The sequence below is a fragment of the Leucoraja erinacea genome, chromosome 3 (assembly GCF_028641065.1).
Source record: "Leucoraja erinacea ecotype New England chromosome 3, Leri_hhj_1, whole genome shotgun sequence".
In the NCBI taxonomy this organism is placed as follows: domain Eukaryota; kingdom Metazoa; phylum Chordata; class Chondrichthyes; order Rajiformes; family Rajidae; genus Leucoraja; species Leucoraja erinaceus.
Window position 1 is genome coordinate 29452770 of NC_073379.1, and position 25283 is coordinate 29478052.

The following is a 25283-nucleotide window of genomic DNA, read 5'->3' on the forward strand; positions in this document are numbered from 1 at the left end:
AAGTCAGTGCTGTATTTCTGGGGGAACAACAATGAGTGATCTATTTTACAGCAATTGACTGTTCAGGGTAACTGCAGCTGGTCAATCTGTGTATTGTTGCATCCCCGGTGAACAGCCGTTCACTCATGAATGGGCAATTCCCGAAAAATAGACCAATCATTGTCATTTTCCCCCAAAACATACAGCACTGACTCCAGTCAACATTCACCATGAGGACGGGAACAGAGGGGTAATCAGATGATGAGAAAATCAATTTCCTTTGCTCCTCATGTGGTCTTTGTGGCATTTTTTTGGCTAAGCAGAGCGTTGTGACATTTCCTGGCAGAAGCCAGTGTTGTGGGGTGCTGGAAGGCCCTCATTATCAAGCCCTCCATTAATGCAGGAACAGGCCATGTGAAGCAAGAGTGCTGTGCTATTCAGAGATTAGCCATATAATTAATTTAGTCTTTCATATTTGGGATTTCTCAGATCTGGTTTCCTGCTGTTTATTTTTCCACTGCATGAGGTTTGAAGGCCTGAGATTGAGAGATATTTTAACTTGGTGTCAGAGAGTTTTGGGCATTGGTGCCCATTTGGCCTATTGCACCAAGTTCTTTCCTCTTGCTTTGCACTGCGTCACCGCTTATGATGAGTGGGTGCAACAACAGCAATCAATTTCCAATTAATTTTTCTCAGAGTACATATTAAGACAGCGGTAAATATTATGGTCTTGCTGATCAATAAATAATGGGTATAAAAGTTGTGGCTTTCTAAACCACAGGTACGCCGTTAGACCAACCCTGTTGCAGGGCCTCATATGACTTTGATCCGGAAAATGAAGGAGAGCTGGGCTTCAAAGAAGGTGATGTCATCACTCTCACCAACCAAATCGATGACAACTGGTATGAAGGGATGCTCCAGGGACAGTCTGGATTTTTCCCAATCAACTATGTTCAAGTATTAGTTCCTTTACCTCACTAGGATAACTATTGTAACCCGACCTGCCATTATGTTTGTGCCACTTGCTAAACTGATAGAGGTGGTGCAGTTTGTGACATTGTCTGATGCTGTGACACTGGTTATCAATGAGCTCCCTTGGTGTAAAGTCTTTGGTTTACATGTATCATAATCCTAATTGTTGCACTCAGTTCCATCTGTAGTGAATATAGGCACAAGTGTTGCTGATCATTACTGTTTTGGATATGTTTAGTTCATTCTGCCCTCAGTGAGGACTGCAACACAACCATCTTGCTTAGCAAAGCACAATCGAATTGTGGACGTTACCAGTGAATGCTTCACCATTCTGATCTTTTGTTTCCACATGTGAGTCCCCTGCATCTTGCTTATCTTATTTTTGTAACAGTGGTAAAGCTGTACAGTTTGGTTCCTGAGAATATATTTATCTAAACTAAAAATAAGAAAGAATATATGTGCTATATGAATTGTTTTATTCTATTTGTGCTGACTAAAAATACAGTGATTGAAAATTTGTTGCTTAATGTGTGAAATTCCATCTATTAAAATGGTCAGTAAACTCTGTCGCTTTCTATCTCTGGGTTATTTTTCCAAAGTACTGGTGTCTCATATTTCAGCATCAAATTTCGAAATTTCCATGTAATGGATATATGCTCTAAGGATTACAATGCTTTTGGCTCGGCAGATTACTTGCTCTGTGCTCTCAGTCCACCACCATTCCTTGCTACACAACCTTCAAGATACTGATAGCTTTATAGCTTTATTTCATAGAACAGCTTCTTGACTTTGACAAGCAGAACGTATCTCAGTGCCATCAGAGGAACTGCATTGTCTTAGAGGCACCATTGAGGGATTGCCACACTGCCAGTGGAGCAGTGCTAAAAGAGCACCGGTCAAAAGAGCAGTATTGAGGTAATGCTGTGACAGGCTGGGGCCGTGTTAAGGGAATGCTGCACTACAGGAGGGGCGATACTGAGGGAATGCCATAGTCAGAGAAGCAGAACTGATGGAGTGCTGCACTGTCACAGGACAGTTCTGTGGGAGGAACAGTAAATAGGGGCTATTGTATGGTAAGGACAATACTGAGTGAGTTCCATGCTGTCAAAGGGGTGGTTCTGAGGGAGTACTTTGTTGTAATGGGACCAGCACTGTGGTAGAGGCAGTATCAAAGGGCCAATTCAGAGGAGGCACTATAGTGCAGGGGGGGGGGCAGTAATGAGGGAGTGCTGTGTTGTTGGGCAGGTAGAACTGAAGGGGACAGTACTGAGACAGCATCTCTGGCAGAGAGAATAACATTCACAGATCATTAGTGTTAAGAAATGGGCCCTTTCAGCCCATGTGGTCCACACCAACCATGATGCCGATTAATGCTAATCCCATTTGCTTGTATTAGACCTATATCCCTTATTGTCTTTCCTGTCCAATTACTTGTCCAAATGCCTTTTAAACATTGTAATTGTATCTTCCACCACCACATTCCCGGCAGCTCCTTCCAGACATTCACCATTCTCTAAAAGCCTTACTCCCCAAATCTAAGTTGCTTTCCTCAAATTTCCATAAATTGTCTTGCCTTAAATCTGTACCGTCTAGTTCTAGACTCACCTGTCCTAAGAAAAAGATTCTGACTATCTATTCCATCTACGCTGCTCTAACTTATAAACTTCTACAGAGTAATCCCTCAGTCCACTGTGACTCAGTGAGGATAAACCCAATTTACTCAATGTCTCCTTATAACCACGGTCTTAAATTCCAGGCAACATCCTGGTGAATAATTTCTGCACTCTTTTGCTACCACATTCTACCTGTAATGTGGCAACTAGAACTGTACTCTAAGTGAACAATACTCTAAGTGAGGTCCAACCAATGTTTTATACAAGTGCAACATGATGTGACAACTTCTCTAAGCAATGCTTTAGTTTATGAAGACAACCATATCAAATCCCTTTTCACTGCCTACTTTGCTATTGTGTCACTACGCTCATGGGCAAGCTATGGGCATGCACCCCAAGGTCTCACTGTACATAAACAGTTCCCTGTCATGTCTTATATTTGTCAGATATATTGCTTTTTGGTACACTAGGAAACTGTGAGAGCTAGATAGGGCTCTTAAAGATAGCAGAGTCAGGGGATATGGGGAGAAGACAGGAACAGGGTACTGATTGGGGATGATCAGCCATGACCACATTGAATGGTGGTGCTGGCTCGAAGAATCAAATGGCCTACTGGCCTACTGCACCTATTGTCTATTGAAACCATCACTCTCTCAAGATAGGACTATTTTTAAGTGTTGCGGTTCTCCTTGTCATATTGGCTCATGAACACTTATGGAAAATGTTATAGAAATGCAAATCCTTTTTAATTGTAAAATTTATAACCATTTCAATTAGTGGGTCGGAGGGTTTGTCTGCGTCTTCAACTTATCTACCAGCTTTAAACCAAAGAGGTGAAGACAAAGAGGTAAACCAAAGAGGTAAAGATGCACAAATGCAGTCACATTAACATGAATCGGTCTCGCCTGCAGGCATTCACTCTGGTTCTGCTGCCAGTGGAAAACATACAAAGTGAGGGTTAGTTACTGTCAGTTCAATCCTGGACTAATGATGCCCTATACTGCTGGTAAAAGGTATAGATTGGAACTCAGAACATGATCCGCTTTTACTGAAATCAGACTGAAATCTCGGATAACTAGTTCAAGAACACAGACATATAACTATTTAAAAGCATTTCTAAAAACTGACCTAAAGATCTAAATATTGACCTTGCTGGGAATTTTATACATTGGGGAAGGAGCTAGCTAAGAATTGGTGATTGCCATGAAAATGGTAAATGTAATAAACATAGCAATGAAGTCATTGATGCTGTGGAGCTGGGGGACCAGATGTGACCCATCCCTACCCCTTCTCCAACAGTTCTCACCTATTCCCACCTCCCAGTCCCAAGATCTATCTTGGAATTGTTACTGGTGAGGCCGTTCCAGGGAGTGGGTATGATGGGAGGAGGCACCATGGAGACCTGGCGCTTGAACTTGTCTTGGGTTTCCCAGTTCATGCATTGGAGCTTTCTCAGGCTGTTCACCGCGAACATCAGGCAGCAAAACCTAATATTTTATTATCTGTGTCCAAGGTGTCGTATTATGTCTGAGTTATTATTTTCTGCTTTAACTGTGTATTTTGGTCTATGCATAATCAGACAGTAAGTGAATGCTTGAGGGAGCATTTATGTCCTGCTGTCAAGACACATAAAACTGAACCTTGTATGCTGTCATTCTGAACTGTAGCTCTCATACAGAAATGAAGGATAAAGGATAAACACAATACCACCAAGTTCTTTCCCAGCACCTAACTAATCCTCTAATATTGTCTACAGCCATGTAACCAGAACCACTTGCCCTGAGGCCATTTCAACAATTTTCATTTAATATTGTTCTTCTTTCCCTCTCCCTGATTTCCAGTCGATTGATTTTTAGGAGCCTTGTTCTAAGTGGATCAAACCTCTAGATGGCACACCACTCCATGATAACTGAGCAAACTAATGCAGATATAAACTGCATCAGGCATATGTGGTGACTGAAGAAACGCACAAAACAAAGTGTGCCATTTCAGGTTGGGGGCCCTTCTTTAAACGGATTGTTGTGGGTGAAAGAAAGATGGAAGAGAGGAGGAGCAGGGCAAACCCTGAGGTGGATACAGTTATGTATCACTTGCCAGGGTTTGCCCTGACCCTTCTCTCTTCCAGCTTCATTACGACATCGCTCACATGATCTGAAGAAAGTCCTGGCCCAAAACGTCACCTTTCCGTCTTCTCCGGAGATACCAGCTGGCGCAGTGGCCGTGCTATGGCCGAGTTTCAATCCTGACTACAGCTACTGTAAGGAGTTTGGGTGATCTGATTTCCTCCCTCATTCCAAAGACATCCAGGTTTGTAGGTTAATTTGCTTCTGTAAATTGCACCTAGTGTGTAGGATTCTGAAGGGGGATAGCATCAAACCAGTGTATGGGTCTGCGTGGACTCGGAAGGTCGAAGTGCCTGTTTCTCCGCTGTATCTCTAAGCTTAGAGGCCCCTTTAGTTTGGAGCCGTTTTCCTCACTGCCAAAGACCCGGATTCAATCCTGAACTTGGGTGCTGTCTGCACATTCTCCCAGTGACCATGTGGATATCCTCTGGGTGCATCCGGTTTCTACCCACATTCCAAAGACGTACAGGTTTGTAGGTTAATTGGCCTCTTTAAATTGCCTCTCCTGTTGGGAGTGGATGTGAAAGTGAGACAACAAAGAGCAAGTGTGATTGAGTGATCAATGGTCGACGTGAACTGCCGAAGGGCCTGTTTTCATGCTGTACCTCTAAACTAAATTAGATATGTGAGCAGATGTTATGTTGTAACTGTACAAAGGCTTGGAGCACTGTGTGTGGTTCTGGGAACTACAATTTGTGAAGAATATTAGTCCAGTGTTGGTTTACCAGGAATATACTTGGATCTCAAGGGTTAATAATGACAAGAGTATTCACAAAGTAGAGTTTTATTTGTTGCAGGTGGTTAAAGGGTCACTTAAATTAAGTGATCAAGAAATTAGGGAGAACTGATTGGGCAGGTGTTTCTATTGGTTAGGAATTTGCAGAGTAAGTGTTCTCAGGAGTGAAATTAGGAAACTCATCCATGGACAGGTTGGGAGGTTTGGAATTCATTTTCACAAGCAACAGCCGAGGTTGGATCAGATGTTTAAACTTTCTATCCAAGGTAGGTTTTTGTTCAATAAATGATAGGAGGAAAAGGCTGGTATCTGGCTGTGGGTCATAGGTCAGCTGTTGCATATTAAATGTAAACTTGCGAGGACAAATGGCCCCTTAATGTTCCTATGGTTGGAACTTGATGGGATTGTATAGAAACAAGGTTTGCATTACTCTGCATATGATAATGCCAATTAATAGTGAGAAGCTAATGATTCGGAAGGTGAATTTACAGCTGGGTGGATTTACATTGAGACTGGAAAATGGAACAACTAGTTGACATAGCTGTGTATAAAGGAACTGCAGATGCTGGTGCAGAAGATAGACACAAAAAACTGGAGTAACTCAGCGGGTCTGAAGAAGGGTCCCGACCTGAAGCATCACCTATTCCTTTTCTCTAGAGATGCTTTCAAGAGAGAGCTAGATAGGGCTCTTAAAAATAGTGGAGTGGGGAGAAGGCAGGAATGGGGTACTGATTTGGGATGATTAGCCATGATCACATTAAATGGCGGTGCTGGCTGGAAGGGCCAAATGGCCTACTCCTGCAGCTATTGTCTATTGTCTTTCGGGCTACTGAGGTCTCCAGCTTTTTGTCTATTTCTCGTTGACATAGCTAACCTGAACACTGAAGATGAGGGAAATAATTATATTGGTTGCCATTCCAAATGTCAGGTCTATAATACTTGCTAGAAAAGGAGAGTGTGTGCAGATATTGATAAGAAGGTAAAACCATATTCTGCTGGGAGAAATTTGTGTTCTTAGTGAATAATTCACAAGACCAGAAGCTTTCTCGTCTGAAAGGATCTATGTAGCCCATTGAGTCCTTATTGACTCCATCTAAGAACAATGTTGCTATTCCCCTAAAGTCCTGGAAATTCTTTTGGGTACTTATCCAGTTCCATTCTGAATGGTATGATTATATCAGCCTTCATTGCTAGTTCTGCAGTGCATTCCAGACTGTAACAACTTGCTGTGTGAATAGAAAGGTTCTTCATGTCAAGTTTTGGTCTTTTGTCAACGACTTTCACTCTGTTACTGCTGGTGGAAGGGTCAAGAACCACGGGGCACAGTTTCTCTCAATCTACTCTGTCTATACTCGTAATGATTTTTAAGAACTTCCAACAGATCTCCTCAGTTTCCCCTGTTCTGAGATTAACCACAGATTCCATAAACCTATCCACACAAATAAAGCTCAATTAAAGGAGAGCTAGCAACCTTGAAGCATTATTGTAGCAAATTAAAATCGTAACTATTCATTGCTTACATGCAATAATTTTTCTATTTTTCTATTAGTCTCAAGTCAAATATAATCAATCAATATACTGTTGTTCTCAAAAATTAATTGGATTATGGTACATCATGGAGTTATACAGTACAAAAACAGTAGTTTCAGTCTAATTGGTCTATGCTAATCAAGGTACCTTCATGAGCTAGTCCCATTTACCTGCATTAAGTACAAATCCCTCTCAACCTTTCCTCATCATGTACCTGTCCAAATATCTTTTAACCAAAATAATTATGCCTGCTTTTGTCACTTCTCTTTCCATCTGTGCATCTTTTAGAGATAAATTAAGTTACTTTGCTACAATATTCTCCAAAGACTTCACGAATATCTTATTCACCTCAATGATGACTAATAATTCAAAACTGTGGAGCAACACTTTCTTTAAGTGTATTGTCCTCTGGCATGCTATTATTAACATGAATTTTTAATGTGTGCTGCATTTCATTTGGAAAATGTGAAGGTTTAAGTATGAAACATGCAGACTGACTTGCAACATTTCCACTCCTGTAGCCTCTTTAAAACAATCTAAGTGCTGGAAAGTACAATCATTGAGCTGAGTCTTTTCCGATTGACTATGGCAAAACTTTGTCCAAGGACCAGACTGAAACCTACAAGGCAAAATTACAGTGGAAATAATGTAAGAGCGCATGAAGCAATAGAAGAGTACCAGTAAAAGCAGGACCGCCCTCAACAGCCATCCGAGCTTCAAGTTGTATATCATTTTAAACTCTTCACACTCCCACACCAATCTGTCGGTCCTCTCCCTTCTCTATTGTTATGGAGAGGACGCACTCAAATTGGAAGAACAACATCTCATATTCTGCTTGGATATCTTGCACTCCAATATTAGGGACATTGCATATTACAATTGCAGGTAACCCTCACCCCCAGAGTTCTCCTACACAGACTCTGCTATCCATCCAGTTTGTTCACCTTTCCATCTCCTCTCCCTGTCCCCCACTTGGTTCCATATGGTAATCATTCACTCTCCACCTTGTTCCATTTATCGCCTACTGGCCTCTGTGTGTCAACCCCTCTTTCACACTGCTTTACACTGGCAATTGTTCCTCTCTCCTCTCAGTCTCTCAAGGTCTAAACAGAAATTTATACCTTTTGCCTCCATAGATGCTGCTTGACCTGCTGACTACAAACAATATCCAGTTTTTGGTCCAGATTTCAGCATTGAGAGGGGGGGGGGGGGGGGGGGAGGGAGGGGGGGGGGGGGGAGGGGGGGGGGGGGGGGGGGGGGGGGGGGGGGGGGAAGGAGGGGGGGGGGGGGGGGGGGAGGGGGGGGGGGGGGGGGGGGGGGGGGGGGGGGGGGAAGGGGGGGGGGGGGGGGGAAGGAGGGGGGGGGGTGTGGAAGGGGGGGGGGGGGGGGGGGGGGGAAAGGTCCAGATTTCAGCATCGAGAGGGGGGGGGAGGGGTGGAGAGAAAGTAGCACTTGAGTGAGCTCAGACTGTCGACTATTATAATTCGTCTTCTCTCTTACCACTTTAGCATCTTCATATTCCCGTTTCACTGGATTCTAAAATCTATTAATCATAACCTTGCATTTATTTAATATTGAACAAACACGGCTCCCTGAGAGACAATTTCATAAATACACATTCCTCCATAGAAAATCCCTCTTTATCTCTAGTGAGAAATTGAAGCACTGGTTAGGGAAAATAAAAGGAAGCATGGGTTGGGTAGAGGCAATTTGGAATTGTGGGTAACCTTAGAGGCTTTCAGGGGATTGAAGACCCTTCTTAAGAAGGAATCAGGAGAACAGAAAGGAGGCATGGGATCATTCTGACAGATAAGAAAAAGGAAAATCCAAAGAGATGTTCTGCTGGAGAGAGAGAATACAGCGCCTCAGAAACCAAAATGGTCATCTGCGTGTTGATCAGTTGGGCAAGTGTGCTGAAGAATGACTAATGGAGTTCAGTTAAGTGTTAAGGTGTTGGCTTTTGGGGAATCAAACCGCAGCATGACCTTCACAGTGAGCAATAGGGCCCTGGGGAATATTGTAGAGTGGGATCTTTTCCAATGAGCTGATCTTGCAAAATGATTTGTTCCTGAATAGAAATGGTTAATAAAACTACCACTTGCATCTCTCAAAGCAGTAGAATTCTTTTTTTTTAAACTTTGTAAAATTACAATGGAAGTGATTTGAAAATGGATCGGAAAATTACTGTAATAATCGCTTGTTTTATGTACAGTCTTTTGGGCATAGAATGATATCACCTCAAAGTATTAGCATTGAATTAACAGTGAATAATGAAAAATCTGCAAGTACAATGAGTTGGGTGGGAGAGCCCATGCACCTGCAGGTTTTGAAATGTCAAGCTGGCATCTCTTGTTCTGTAAAAATAAGTATCAGCAACTGTTACAAGAAGCTAATGACTCGGGTGACTCAAACCACTTCTGTAGGTAACATGATCAATGAGAAAAGGAATCTGGTCTGTATCTGGTAACTCCTCCAGCAGGTGTGTGCAACAAGGATTGTTGAATGACTCGTATGCTTCCTGTGTACCCTAATGGATCATCTGATGCTGACTGTGCTAAATACTGAGAGGTGTTAATAGCAGAGTGATAATAGTTTATTAAAAGATTCAGCATTCAGATGCACTGCTTGAATTACACCAAACAAGTAGAATTGAGACTGGACAGCTTCTGTGCTAATACATACTTTCACATCTCTCCGTTAAATAAATCTGAGCATCCAAATTAAATTAATCTCATATAGAAGTCATTATTTTTCATCTATTCAGTGGAAGTTCAAACCATTGACCCAATAAAATGTTTTCTTTTAAGTAATTTTTCACAGCAGTCATGTTAAATATTCCACAGAACTTACCAACAAGGTCTTCCAATGATACTCCGAAAACAGTGGCTCGATATGAATATTTATTTTTTAATGTTGATTATTCGCTGTTGAGTCTTCAGCTAACCATTACCTCTGATGTATTAAATGGCAGAAGCTGTCTATCGTGAGAATATCGGGCTGTTTTACATGCTGAATGTGTTCTCTCGTATTCTATTGTTAGTCTGCACGGGGCACATTGTTGTCTGTGAGTCAGTGAATAGCTGTAGTCATTTTATAACAAATTGTTGTATGAGAGAATAAATATCTGGGAGCGACCACAAAGCAACAAACATGTCAAAGGAGTCAAGGACATAATGGGCCCAGATTGAAATATAAGACATTAATGACTTAAAGTTTGCTTATTGTCCTGAAATCAATCCAGAATCCCTTGTTGTTTTCTATAGGGTTTATTGCATTGACATGGTTTAGAATCAAGAGATTAATTTCTGCTCTCTGCAATGGCTGCCTATCCTCATCCAACCTGTAGCATTGTATAAAACAAATGGTTTATCCAAGTTCTGCAATATTGAAGTTCCCCAACCAGTGGGGGGGAAGTGTTTCTTGAGTAAAGCTATTGTTTAAATGTATTAAGTTAGGAAAAATTGTGATCAGGACCTTGGTGCATCAATTTTGATGGTCGCTTTCATTAGTTTTGTTTGGTATAGAGATAGTGTGGAAACAGGCCATACAGCCCACCAAATCCATGCTAATCGGTGATCCTTGTATACTTGTTCTATTCTACACTGGGGACAATTTACAGAATCCAATTAACCTACAAACCTGCACATCTTTGGAATGTGAGAGGAAACCAAAGATCCCAGGGAAAGCCCACGGGGTCACAGGGAAAATGTACAAACTCCATAATAACAGCACCCATAGTCAGAATCAAACCCGAATCAAATCTGGTGCTGCAAGGCCAATAATTGATTAAGCCAATTAATTAACACCTGGATACTGAGCATGTACCTGGATTGGTCAAAGAATCATTAATCTGTGCGACATGTAAAAATAAATATGTAATAGTCTTTCCCTGCCACCAAATTGGATTTCTTGAAACTATTTGCAAAAATAAAGTGAAGTATTTATTCAGAAAGGATAGAGCACCTAAACTGGAAGACGTGAATTTAATTGAACAGAATGACAATTGTAAAATTTATCAAATGTTAATATCTTGAGTTTCTGAATACACAGGAGTATGATATTCTAATATACTTTCAGGTTTTAAGGTACCACAGATATAAGAGTGTCCAGTGACAAAACCAGGTAACCGGTGCCTTCCAAAGTAGTTAAGCATCTAATAAGTAGATAGAATCACCCAACAACACTGCAAGTTATTCTACCCTGATAAAGAGACTTGCCATGTTAATTTTCTATTACAGAAGTGGATCTGAATGCTGGAAACTTGTCAGTCTTGTACAAATTTGTACTTACAAATTAACTTCAAATTTTGTTTTGCGCCTTCTATCTTAGATATCAAATTTTTGGCAAAAACCTTGGAAATTACAATTGTAAAAATATCAACCTATTTTCCATTAGTTAAAAATATCTACCCATATATGGACCTGAATATTTAATCTTATGTATAACAGGAGATGTTGTATGGATAACACAACCTCTGATCTCAATTCATCTGCATCAAATCTGGCAAATAGGAATTAATTCAGAGTAGAAACAAGAAACGAGTTTTGCAAAGAAATAGCACAAAGTGCTGGAGTAACACGGGGCCAGAAACCATCTCTGGAGAACATGGATAGGGCAGCATCTCTAGAACCTGAAGAAGGGTCCCAACATGAAACGCCACCTATCCATGTTCTCCAGAGATGCTGCCTGACCTGCTGAATTACTCCAGTAATTTGTGCCTGTGGTTAGAATTATTTATAGTTCGTAATGTGTTTTATTCTGATTCTGGAAAACTGATATAATGCGGAATAGAGCTGAAGTCATTTTACAAACTGTCCCTGTGTACAGCCATTATAAAGGAAGGATAGACAGATGTGCTTGTCCCTCCCTGACCAAATTTTATTATCTGTTGGAAATTTGGAGTCTGAGGCATTCTTTAGTTCATTGGAAAGCATTCCTTAAATTTTCCCTCACTTCTTCCTAAGGGTCAACACTCTACTGCTGCACCACTGTGCTGCCCCTTGCGGATACTGGTTTATATCAAAGATAGACGGAAACTGCTGTAGTAACTCAGCGGGTCAGGCAGCATCTCTGGACAAAATGGATGTGACTTATTTCAGAGACTGAGGATGGGTCGTGACCCGAAATGCCAACTACCTGTATTTTCCCCAGAGATGCTGCCTGCCAGGAAGTTTCTCATGATACCTGTACCCCACAGTACTAGCGTGTATGGCAATTACATGTCTGTACCTGACTTGAACTAGGGTGCAAGTACATAATTCCATGAAGGTGGCAAAGGTTTGCGAGGCTGTTTCTGGTTCTAGAAAGGTTGAGATGTAAGGAGAGATTGAATAGACTAGGTCCTTTTAGCTGAAATGTAGAGGCTTAGGGGTGACGGGAAATAGTTGCCTAAAATCATGAGGTGAATAGATAAAGTAAATGGTCAGAATCTTTAAAAGGGAGACAACATTTTTCATGCTGAGGTTGGTTGTGTGAAGAGTTGCCTGAGGAAGGGTGGAGGCAAATACAATGATTGCATTTTTAAGACATTTAGACAAGTTTATGGATAGGAAATGTCGGAAGGAACTGCATATACTGATTTGCATCAAAGAAGGGTCTCGACCCAAAATGTCACCCATTCCTTCTCTCCAGAGATGCTGCCTGTCCTGCTAAGTTACTCCAGCATTTTGTCTATCTTATGGATAGGAAATGTTTGGAGAGGTATGTTCCAGGCACAGGCAAGTGGGACCAGCTCGGATGAGCAATTTGGTCAGCGTGGGCTAAAGGGCTGATTCTGTGCTATATTGGCTTATGACTGTGAAAGAGAATGGTGCAAAGTGACAATTAGTCTGTTGGCAGCTAACATGGGCCTAATGGGCTGAATGGCCTCTTGTGTTTCAACAAGTAAAGCATTGAATTGGTGGTTGTAATTTTCCACCATAGCTTTACAAGCGAAGTAGTCTCGCCATTGGTGAATGGACAGCATTACTTGGTGACCTTGGAGAAAGCTGCCCACAAAGATTCAACAATCTCTGTTGTGCGATTCACTTCACTGAGCGATTTTAGAAACCAGTGCCTTCTGTGGGTGTTTCTCTCGCACAAACCTGCTGAGAAGCTGACAGTGCACAGAAGCAACAATCACCAACTCGGTAAACATGTTCTAGAGAGTGAACTGAAAATTGCAGCATGCAGATGGGATTCAAGAGGGAATCGTAAAATTAAAAATATTTAATATTTTTTTAAGCCATGGAAATGTTTTATTTTAATTTGTGTAATGATCACACTAACTTATTTTTTTGGGCTCGGGGAGGTTGTTCAGCAACAGGTCTATTGTATCAAAAAAAGTAATAATAAAATGTAATAAACAGCTTTAAGTTGGATTGGCAGGGGACGGGATCCAATGCAGGACTGGGGAAGAAGAGAGACAAGAGGTTGGTATGGAAGATGATGAAAGCAAGTTCAGTGGACAGGATAGGCAGGAGCACGGCAAGGAGCGAGGAAGGACTGTTGGATTGAATTGTGTTTATTTTAATTGGAGAGTCCTGATGGGCAAGGCAGATGAACACGGAGTACGTGTGACCTATGACATAGCAACCTTTACGGAAACCTGGTTAAAAGAGGGATGGGAATGGCAGCTTAATGTTCTAGGGTACAGGTGTTGCAGGCAAGATAGATGTGGGAGTAAAAGAGGAGGGGTGTTGTATTAATTAAAGAGAACACCATGGCAGTAATCTGAGATAACATTACTGATGGTACATCCAGTAAGGCTATATGGGTGGAGCTGAGAAATCAAAATGGGATGATCACTTTGTTGCGAGTGTACTATAAGACTCCCAAATCATCAATGGGAATTTGAAAAACAAATATGTTGGGAGATTGCAGGCAGCTGCAAGACAAATAGTTTTGTAGTAGTAGAGGATTTTAACTTCCTCACTATAGATTGGGACTGCTATAGTGCCAATGGCTTGGACAGGGTGGAATTTGTCAAATGTGTTTAATAAATATTCTTCTGGCAATATATAGCGGGCCCTACAGGGAGGGGGCAAAGCTAAACCTACTGTCATAAAATTGGGAAGAGTAAGTGACTGAAGAGTCCGAACACGAGTAAGCCTTGGGGACCAGTGACTGCAGTTTTATTAGCTTTAAAATAATTATAGATAAAGATTGGGCGGAATTAAAATTCTGAATTGAGTCTAAGGCCGATTTTAATGGTATTAGACAGGAACTTGCTAAAGATGATTGAAGTAGGTAGTTTGTGGGCAAAAACGATATCTGGAAAGTGAGATGCTTTTAAAAGTGTGTTGACAATAATTCAGAGCATGCATGTTTTGGTTAGAGAGAAGGGCAAGGCAGGTGGGAGTAAGGAAGCCTGGATGATGAGGGAAATTGAGGCTCTGGTCAGGAAAAAGGAGGCATGGGACAGATATAGGCAGCTGGCACCAAGTGCATCCTTGGAGGAGTTTTGGAAAATGAGGTGCAAACTTAAGAAGGAAATCAGGAGGGAAAAAAGAGGGCAGGGGACTTCTCTGGTAGACAATGTTATGAAGAATGCAATAGAATTTTATAAATAGCTGAAGGGAAAGGGAGTAACTAGAGAGAGAGAGATAGGGTCTCCCAGTAATTTCTGTGTGGAGCCACAGAGATGGGCTAGATCCTCAATGAGTATTTCTCTGTTTTCACTGAAAGCAGAAGAACTTGGGACGGTTAATTGAGCTGTCTTCAGGATGGTCCATACTTCAGCCAAAGAGGTGCTGAATGTCCTAGAGGTGCATGAAGGTAGATAGATCTCCTGGGCCTGATCAAAACAATATTTAAAGACATTTGGATGGGTAAATAGATAAAAATGTTTAGAGGATATGGACCAAATATGTGCAGGTGGAACTAGCATAGATGGGGCATCTTGGTTAGCATGGACAAATTGGGCCGAAGAGCTTGTTTACATCCTGTATGACTCTGAAAACAATCTGCTGGAGGAACTCGGTAGTTCCGGCAGCATCCATGGCAGGAAATGCACTGAAACCTTTCAGGTTCAGACCCTTCTTCAGAGTAGAGGGTAGATAGCTGGTAGCAAGAGGTGAGCGGAAGAGATGGGATAAGAACTAGCAATTGATGGGTGTATTCAGGTGAGGATGAGTTGATTAGCAAATGACTCGGTTGAGGAGGAGATGGGTGGAGATAGTAACTGAAGATGCAGTGAAGAAGACACCTCCAGTTATTTCCTCTCTACTCCATCAGTCTGAAGTAGGATCCTGACCTGAAACATATTTCCATTTCCCTCTACAGATGCTGCCTGACCTGCTGAATTCCTCTTGCAATTTGCTTTTTGCTCAAGTTTTCAGCATCTGCAGTCTCTTCTGCCTCCATCCCAAAAACAGGTGCCTTGTATGAGTTCCATGATAAATATAATGAAATGTAAGAGCTCTTCTAACTGATTATTGATGGTAACAATGGAAATGTTATTATAAATTAGAGGATCACTTTTCCATGGGAACAATGATTGTGGAGATGATTAGGGGAACCTTTTTGTTCTTGGCTAATTCCTAGCTGTGTGACTAGACTATGCATCTATATTCTGCTAGGCTTAGAGATGGAGCTGCTGATATTGAATAGACATACCCATTTCAACCTTGATCATCCCCCTGCTCTTTTTTCTATTGCCCGATTTAGTGTCTGCTGTTTGGTCTTCAAGATGTCTCTCCTGGCTGCCTTTCTTCTGGCACCGACTGATATCTCCTGTTTCTGAGATTCTGCAGCAAACAACATGTGCCCTGGGGTCCTTGATTCTGTCTGAGTGGTCAGGCAATCTTGCCCCACAGTCCACAATTGTGAATTGCTGTCAGTACTATCATGACTGGGGCAGCCACTGAAACCTCAAGCTGAATGCTGCAATAAACCTTCAAACGTACGTCCCTCCCCCACTTCTCACTCTCTGAACCCTGGGAGGTGATCCTGGCATCAGCACTGGAGCTGACCACCTGACTCCTAATGCTGGTCAGGTCTTCCTTTAAATGGGAGCAATGCAGGAATGTAGTGAATACTCCTCGTTCTCCTTGGACTGTTCGACCATGGTTGTCATCTGGGGCTTTGAACTCCAATTTATGTCATAAGGGTTTGGAATGTGCATGCATGATGATTGATGTTATTATAAGGATTGCAACGAAGTGCCCAATCCAGTTTTGCAATTGGCTCTATTTCAGCTGGAAATCATCACTAGTCCAATTTACTCCAGGAATTTTGTTTATATCACATTGCATTCCAGGCAACATTTTCACTGTTTTTGCAGGGAGCAGAGTTGATAGTTAAACAGAGTTAATGTGTTTTTTTGTTTTTAAATTATGGATTGTGTTGATTGGATGTGCAAAAATTCACCCTGTGCAGGAGGAGTAGGGTATCGCAGAAAGCAACCAGAGGATTTTTACCTTTTGGGTTCCTCCAGGTGGATTCCAGAAGTTTTGGTATTATTACGGCCTCCAAATTTGGCCCAGCGGTGTTGAGGATGTAAACAGAAATGAACTAAGGGACCGGTGAATCTCTCTTTGCAACAAAAATACATGGAGACAACATGATGTAAAACTGCTCACCTGTGATCCCGCTATGAATAATAAGAGCAAAATGAATATCTGTTCATATTGAAGTCCAGCTTGCTTTGTGACTCACACCTTCAAAATTGCTTGCTAGCCTGTGAAGTCTTGTAATGAGTAAGAACAATGAAAGTGGATTTTTAAGTGTCAGGAATGGAAAGTCCTGGGATGTCAGGACTTTCATATGAAGAAAGACTGGATAGACTCGGCTTGTACTCGCTAGAATTTAGAAGATTGAGGGGGGGATATTGTAGAAACTTACAAAATTCTTAAGGGGTTGGACAGGCTAGATGCAGGAAGATTATTCCCGATGTTGGTCCAGAACAAGGGGTCACAATTTAAGGATAAGAGAAGTCTTTTAGGACCGAGATGAGAAAATTGGCTCGAAGGGCCGAATGGCCTACTCCTGCACCTATTTACTATGTTTCTACGAAAGTACAAAAATACCCTTTTGATAACATTTGTTTTATTCAGAAATGTAAATTTGAGCGAAAGAAAATATGATGAATACATTTTACAAATTTTAATGTATTTTTCTTAATTGTTTGATAAAGCTCTTCTGTGGAGCAGTGCACCTGGATTCCTAGCATACTTTACAATTATAAGCCTTTATTATGTCCCTTGTGTTGCTACTGCTGTTGAAGGCACTTTCCCATGTTGTAGCAGCCCTTGCATGTTTTCCATTAAATATCACTGCAGACAACATTAGCCACAAGATCCCCTGCACAATGAACAAGGAACGCTAAAGAGAAAAGAGTGGAGTCTGGTAGAGGAATTAGCAGAAAACAAAGCTCTCCCACGCAAGGCATCCATTGTCTTTCAAGCTCGGCATGCATTTTCCATAGGCACTGTGCCAGGGGGTTGTGACAATGAAATAGATACCTGTACATGCTATGGTTGGTTGCATTGTGCACAGCTCTGACTCGCATTAGTATTTCAACCTGTTCATTAGGCTGGTGAGAAAGGCCAAACCTTGTTTCAACCGATTATTTTCTTTCTTTGAGTAATTTTAAAATCCTCATTCTTCTTTTCATATTCTTCCATGATCTCACGCCTCTAATCTCCTCTGTCTCTCTAACTCTCTGATGTCCATGCATCTCCAATACTGTTCTTAAATATCACTTTAATTTGGCTGTTTCACCATTCAATCTTTTGAGCCTAGTCAGAAATTCCCTTTGCCTTTCTGTTCCCGTTTGAGGCACTCATTAAAAACCTTTGACTAAGGTTTTGGTTATGGGTTATGATATTTGCCTCAGCATTACATTTTGTTTGATAATGATTCTCTGAAACCTGGGACATTCGACTGAAATATAGATGCTTGTAAATACAAGCTTTTTAGTTATTGGAAAATGCAATCTACCTATTCAGAATCCATTATCACCTTTTAATATGAATGTGTTTATCATTTTACTCCACATGAGGTTTATGTTATGTGATGGTAAATAATTTTCAAATGGAAAAAAAAATGTACTTGAGGCTAAAACACCCAGTTTGATTCCATTATGTAACCAACTCCGATCAAATAGTTTTACTGCTTATAAAGCAAGGATTTCTTATAGTTGCCCTCTTGAGGACTTGGCTTTGACTCCCACCACAGCAGCTGTGATAAATACACATTTGAATTCTGGAATTAAAAACTCTAATAATGACTGAAATCTCCAGTTGATCCAGTTCACTAATGTCCTGTTGGAACATACTTGCAAGATCAGGCTTGTACATGACTCCACACCCTCATGACTCCACAGCCTGGTAAGCCATCCATTGGAAATAAACCACCAACAAGCCACAAAGAAATGAAGCTGTGCGGATCACGCAGAACCAACTGAAAGTTTGCCCTGTCCACCCTGTAACTTCATCCATACCCACATCTGGAGGCTTCTGCCAAAATCGGGGGAGTTTTATACAGGTGAGATAAGTGACAGCCTGACAGTTATATTCATGGAATTGCACCTTACAGCCAAAATCTGAGTCCGGACCATCTCCTTCCCTGGGTATGTTCTGTTCTACTGACAGCACGGCAGAGGTGATGGCACGGTGGTATAAGTTGGGAAGGAACTTCCCCGGGAATCCTCATCATTGACTTTGCATCCCATGAAATCTCATGGCAACCGGTTAAATATGGGCAAGGAAACCTTTGGCTCTTTAGCACCTACTGTTCCCAATCATTGTATCAATATTACCCCGTGCAGAACCTTATTGAGAACACGATGAGTTCATTAACTTTACCACTAACTTCTACTTTGTCTTCAAAATCACTTGGGACTATCTCTGAAACCTCTTCCCACCCCCCAACCCTTCCTTTCTTGATCTCTGTCTACATCACAGGAGACAGAGTATCAACTGATGTCTACTACAAAGCCATCGACTCCTACAGTTAAATAAATTATACTATTTCCCACCTTGCCTCTTGCATATATCATATCCCCTACTCTCAATTTCTCCATCTCCACTGCATCTGCTCCCACGATGAGGTTTTCCATTCTATGACATCTCATCTCAGGACATTGAAGTCCATTTCTTGGGCACCCCATCCACAAGCATTCACTGACTCCACCACACATGCACAGGATGTTTAGATCTATTATTGTACCATACTGAGGTAGAGTGAAAAGCTTTGTTTTACATCTTATCCAAGAAGGTTAAATATGCCATATATTGATAAAATCAGTTCAAACTCAATTACAATAGATACTTGAGTGTATTGTATTCATTGCCGGTAGCAGCAAGTTGTGTCATCTGCAGGATTCACTGCAGTAAGTCCCCGCAATTCCTTGTGATGCGATCAACCATGAACACATTGAATGCTGGTGCTGGCTCGAAGGGCCAAATGGCCTACTCCTGCACTTATCGTCTATTGCCTGACATGGTACCATCCAAACCTAAAACCTCTACGAGGACAAGGTCAGCAAAAATTGGGAACACTGTCACCTGGCAGTTGACCTCCAAGCCATACACTATCCTGACTTGAAGATGCATTGCCATTCACTCACAGTTACTGGGTCAAAATCCTGAAGTTCGTCCCTAAAGGGCCTGTCCCACTTGCTGATTTTTTTTTTTTCGGCGACTGCCGGCGTCATATCAGTGTCGCCAAACGATTTTGAAGATTTCAAAATCCAGCGATCACAAAAAAAATGTTGCGACAGTTGAAAGAACGCTGTGTGTCATACGTCATCACGCCGGGTCACGGGCGCATCACGCCGCAACATTTTTGGTGACCTGATATATCAGTCAATGATGCCGGAGGTCGCCGAAAAAATCGGCAAGTGGGACAGGCCCTTAACTACATTGCGGGCATACCCACAGCTCAAGGGCTGTAACAGTTCAAGAAGCAGCTCACAATTTTCTCCTCAAGGGCATTTTGGGAGGAACAGTGATGCCTACACCCCTTGAATGAATAAACTTTACATTAATGTGTAGAGTGTACAATGCAGACTATGGTTTCTAGAGCAAAGGACAAAACCTGGTGGCTGAGGAAATGCAGTGGAATGGGGGAATCCTGCTGCTTGATATTAAAGCTAATATATTTGGATGTCGAGCAGTTTAGCCTTGAGATAGTTTAGCCTTGAGACAGCAAGTTCTAGGAGATGGCCTCCTGTAGCTTAACATTTGTATGGTGAGGGAATGAGTGGACACCAGAAAAGTCAGGCAGGGAGCATGGAATCCACTGAGTATGATGCGATACGATACGATATAATATATGATTAGATGCATTCAAACTTTATTTATCCCAGGAGGTAAATTGACTCTTTTCTATAAGGTAGAGGCAGCATGAAAAGGAAAAGTATTACAACAACTAGGGTTTAAATAATTAGAGGGCAGAGAGGCATTTCTGACATCCTCCCACCTGGTTACATTAATCAGAAGTGATTGCTTGTTCAAGATAACATGAAACTATAGTGATCACATCCAATTGCTTGTTGGACTTCATCGGTTTTACTTAATTGAGTTTCTGAATTAATCCAATGGTTTAGAATGAATGGAACTGAAGGTGAAGTGAGGGGTTTCTCATTGCTGAACGAATATGGTCTTCATAGACTTGAAGTGTTGGCCTTTCAGTGCATCTCCAAGCCCACTGAATGATTGAGCTGCAACAGTGACGAGCTGCCATTGATGCAGGCCAAAATACTGATCCTCTTCAAGATTGAAATTCTTCAAGTAAAGTGCCATTCATCAGGAAATGAGGAGATGCTGTTACAAGTTAATTAAGTAATTGGCTTAAGGAATCATTCCCTGATGTGTTACAATTAGTGCAAGTAGATTTGCAAGCCAACATGTGAAGGAATATCAAGTGACATCTGGCCCTCCTAATTGATTAATCATGTACCATTGTGGTAACAATAGGAGTGTGATGAGGCTCACTTGGTTTGCAAAGGGACCAATAAGTATACAGGCTGTTTAGGAGAAACTTCTCTTTACAGAGAATCTCTTATGGTTCATCTGGACAAAGGTTCATTCCTTTACTCAAAGTTTCAAAGGTTCTTTATTAGTCACATACACCAATTGGTGTAGTGAAATGTGTATTGCCATTGCAGCACATAAAAAAGAAAACAACAACAATAATAAAGAAATTGAACATAAAAAAACATCCCCCCACAATGGTTCCCATTATGAGGGAAGGTACAAAGTCCAGTCCCCATCCCCATGTCCATCCATTGTTGGGCCTATTGAGGCCTCCACAGTGGCCTTTACGGAGGCCCGATGTTCCAGGCCGTTCTCACCGGATGATGGTGCTCCGGCGTCGGGGGATTCCTCTCAGCGGCTTGGGAAACCTGGACCGTGACTTCCGAAGCCAAAGGGCCGCGCTGGATGGAGCTCCACCACTGGCTATCTCAGCAAGAGATCCCAGGCTCCCGATGTAAAGTTCAGCGCCGCCGCCCGAGGCTGGCCGCTCTACAGTCCCGCAGCTCTGCGATGTTTCATCGGCGGTCTTCAGCTCACCAGAGTTCCAGCGCAGCGACCCGGGCAAGGCATCGCCTGCTCCACTCCACGAATGCGTTCCAGCGCTGCGCCGCCGCCAAAGCCGAGGTTCTGGGCGGTCCCCTCAGGAAACGCCGCTCCAGACCCGCTGGTAGGCTGCGAGGACGGGTCGAAGGTGCAGCCCGGAGAAAAGCCGCCTCTCCGACCAGGTAGGGACCTTAGAAAGCAGTTTCCCCCCCCCCAAATAAAAAAGACTGGAACTCCGAAAAACAAAAACTCATCTAACTAAAAATAAAAAAAAGATGAAAAAATGGGCAGCTGCAGGCTGGGCAGCCATACCCATACAGGAAGGCGCCCCCTAGTCCTTTACTCACCGTGTGGTGCCAGCAGTGACTGCCTTGCTAACAGTCTGTCTGTCCTTTCCTCCTTTGTGTTTTAATTGTATGTGTTAAATGTATGTTTTTTAGTGTTCTTTAACCTGTTTTATGTGGGGGGTGGGGGTGAGGTGGTTGGGGGGAACTCTTTCTAATCTATTACCTCGACAGATGCAATTTTTTCCCCATATCGTGTCTCCTGGTGGCCTGTAAACCCCACACAGACTGCACCCATGGTCAGCATTGAACTAGGGTATTTGGCGCTGTGCAGTGGCAGCTCTACCAGTTGTGCAACTGTGCCACTGTATTGTGGAGGTTAGGATGGGAAATGTAGGATACCCCTCATCGCCCAGGACTGACCATTGTTAATGTTTAATGGTGTAGACTTCCTCAAATGAAGGATTTGGGGAGCTGATATGAAATGTAGTCTTAACCAGCATCATGTGCTCTCAATGGCCATGGTGACCTGAACACTGAAGTTCATTAATGAACAAGTATTTGTTATTTGGGGATCCCTTATGGGCACTTGAAGGCCAGCACTACTGGGAAGCTAGCAATGTTGGCCACTGCTTGAGATGCCAGCTACCCCTTTCAGAAATAAAGTAATGAAGGCACTCTGTCTGCCAAAGCCTACTGGATCTCTTGGTTGCTAACCATTTTAAGCCCCCTTCCATTCTCATACGGCCTTTATGGCCTGGACCACCTTCATTGCCAGAGTGAAGCCACACACAAACTGAAGGAACAGCACATCATTTTCCGCTTGGATATTAGCTTGCAGCCATATGGTTGTATTTGATCATTGAATTAAATTCTCTCTCCTGAACACTCTGATCTTTCGGTCTGTGGCCTCCCCACACTGTTATAATGAGGCCCTGTTCAAGCTTGAGGAACACATCATCTTTCAGCTGTTCAAGCTTGAGGAACACATCATCTTCCAGCTGGGCATTTTGCTGTCATCTGGAGTCAATACACAATTCTACAATTTAAGATGTGTATCCGTCCAGCACCTTTGATATTTGCTCAGCTTTTTATCCTTTTTTTTTCTTAATTTCCCTCTGAAAATGGAGGACATGCCCATCCTAATCTGTTCGGTGTGACTTCCTGCTCTGCATTTTGTAATCCCTGCATTCTTTTGTCCATGTTCTCACTCTCTGATTACTCCCATGCACTCATTGATCAGGTAACCATGTCTATACCTTGTCCTCATGGTCACCTTGACCTTACCCTGACAGAGACACCCCCTTATCCACTCTTCCTGCTGCTTTACACATTCCTTTTTTCTCCTTCCCAGATCCGACACAAGGTCTTTGACCTGAATCGTGGAGGGCATGTTTCTCTCACCGCATGTCAGACCTATTAAGACATTGGTGATTAGTCAACAATGACCAGCCATCTACCCCTTCACTCTTCTAGCTTCCTTTTCCCCACCTCTACGATCAGTCTGAAGCTGGGTCGCGAGCTGACCTGAAATGTCACCTAGCATGTTCTTCAGGGATGCTGCCTGACCCACTGAGTTTCTCCAGCATTTTGTGTCTTTCCTTGATCAATCAAGTTGAGTTGGTTATCCTTTGCGCAAGTACGGTGAGGTACAGATATCACAATCGTGCTTACAACGGCATCGCAGGCACATAGATGCAGACAAACACAAAAAACATACATTATATATAAATTACAACAAATTTTGCAAGACTGTAATGAAAGTTAACTTTGCAAAAAAAACAAGAAATTAGTGAAAAAAACACTTACGGTTCAATGGTGCTTTATTGTCACATGTATGAAGTCCAAACGCACAGTGGAATTATATTCTAATGTCCAATAGAGTATTGCCATACCTAAGCACATCCCTGATTAGCAATTGTACAGAAATAATCTACTCAACCCGCATGCAAGAGGCGCCATGTTTTGGCACCATTTTCCTAGTCCAGTCCACTCTCCAGTTGTGATGAGCGATGCACAATTCAGGCAAGCCCCAGGCTGCTGCAGGCATCCACGCCTTCCCTTGGGCGTGTGGGGCAACCAGCAACCAGCAACCAACACGTCAGGTAGGAATGTGATGTGGTGACTCTGAAGACATCCTGAATGGATGGAGAGTGGTTCAGGTGGATGCATCTCCTGCCCTGATCTCCTTGACTAGCTCTGGTTGGCTAACCTGCAGTAACGGAGAGCTGCCAGAGGTGTCAGCACTGATGTAGCCACTGTACGTGTATCTCAGCAGCTGAGTGCTACAATAAGCTGTCCTGGTGGTGTGAGCTCCCTCTCTTGGCCCAGGGAGGTTACAGAGTAGCCTGCAGTGCAACTGAGCCGTGAGGCTGCCCATGTCAGCTGCGACTCCCTGAGACAGTACTACCGCAGTCATTGTCTGCAACTTTGAGCTCCAATTTATGTTGGTACAGTTAATACTAGTGTCTAATGCTGGAGACGTCTAGATGCTTTCACATGACATCTACCCTGTTAGGCGCATTCACTTGGACTGTGTAATGCCCCATGTTCAAGAACACAGGAAAGTAGGAGCTGGAGAGACCTCCTGGCACCTCAAGACTTCACTGCCCTTCAATATGACCAAAACTGATCGATCTTAGGTACCTGATTCCTGGTGCCCTTAATTAATTGATTTTTATTTTAAAAATGTATCTCCCTCCCCTTTAAATATTTATAATGGTCATCCTTCACGATTCTCTGGGATGGAGAGTTCCAGAGGTTCACTATCTTCTGTGAGATTAAGTTTCTTCATACATGTCATTTATAGTTCATCAATGCCTGACTTGTGTGTAGCCTGTAAATACTGTACGAAGGAATGTTTGGGAGACCAGCGGAATGGATTTGCTGGCTACTGTGGGCCTGCAGGCATCTTCTGCCATGCGGGAACTCTGTTTACAGCTGCATTTGTGACTTGTGAGCTCTTTAGATTATGAACAGTTCTTGGGAACAGAACCTTGCCATAATCTGGGGAGAAGCAATCCCTCAATTTTAAATGTTTAAGAAGGAACTGCAGATGCTGGAGAATCGAAGGTTACACAAAAAAGCTGGAGAAACTCAGCGGGTGCAGCAGCATCTATGGAGCGAAGGAATTAAAAAAGAAAGAGGTAGGGAACTGGAGCTGGAAGCCATGGGGTATGAGATGGAGGCGCAGGCAGGCCCCGAGGAAGCAGTGCCTTCGCTCCATAGATGCTGCTGCACCCGCTGAGTTTCTCCAGCTTTTTTGTGTAACCCTCAATTTTAAATGATTGGCCCTTTTTTTAGGTTAGTTAATTGTTGTCACATGTGCCAAAGCAGAATGAAACTCTTTTGTTTCCGTGCTATACAGTCAGAGAAAATACTATACGTGAATATAATCAAGTGGTCCACAGTGCACAGATAAAGGATAAGGGGAACTATATTCAGTGCAAGATATAACACTGAAATCCCATAAAGTCCAATTAAAGATAGTTCAAAGGTCTCCAATGAGGTAGATGAGAGGTCAGGACCACACTCTAGCTGGC

At 42.5% G+C, this 25283-nt stretch overlaps 1 protein-coding gene across 1 annotated transcript in view; it reads left to right on the forward strand.

Moving 5' to 3' along the window:
* LOC129695429 (endophilin-A1-like) overlaps positions 1–1518 on the forward strand; it is a 132177-nt gene extending 130659 nt beyond the window's left edge. Inside the window, exon 9 of the mRNA XM_055632372.1 lies at positions 761–1518. Within this exon, the coding sequence (XP_055488347.1) occupies positions 761–960 (200 nt within the window). The 3' untranslated portion in view covers positions 961–1518. The remainder of the gene's footprint in view (positions 1–760) is intronic.
* The last annotated feature ends 23765 nt before the right edge of the window (positions 1519–25283 follow it).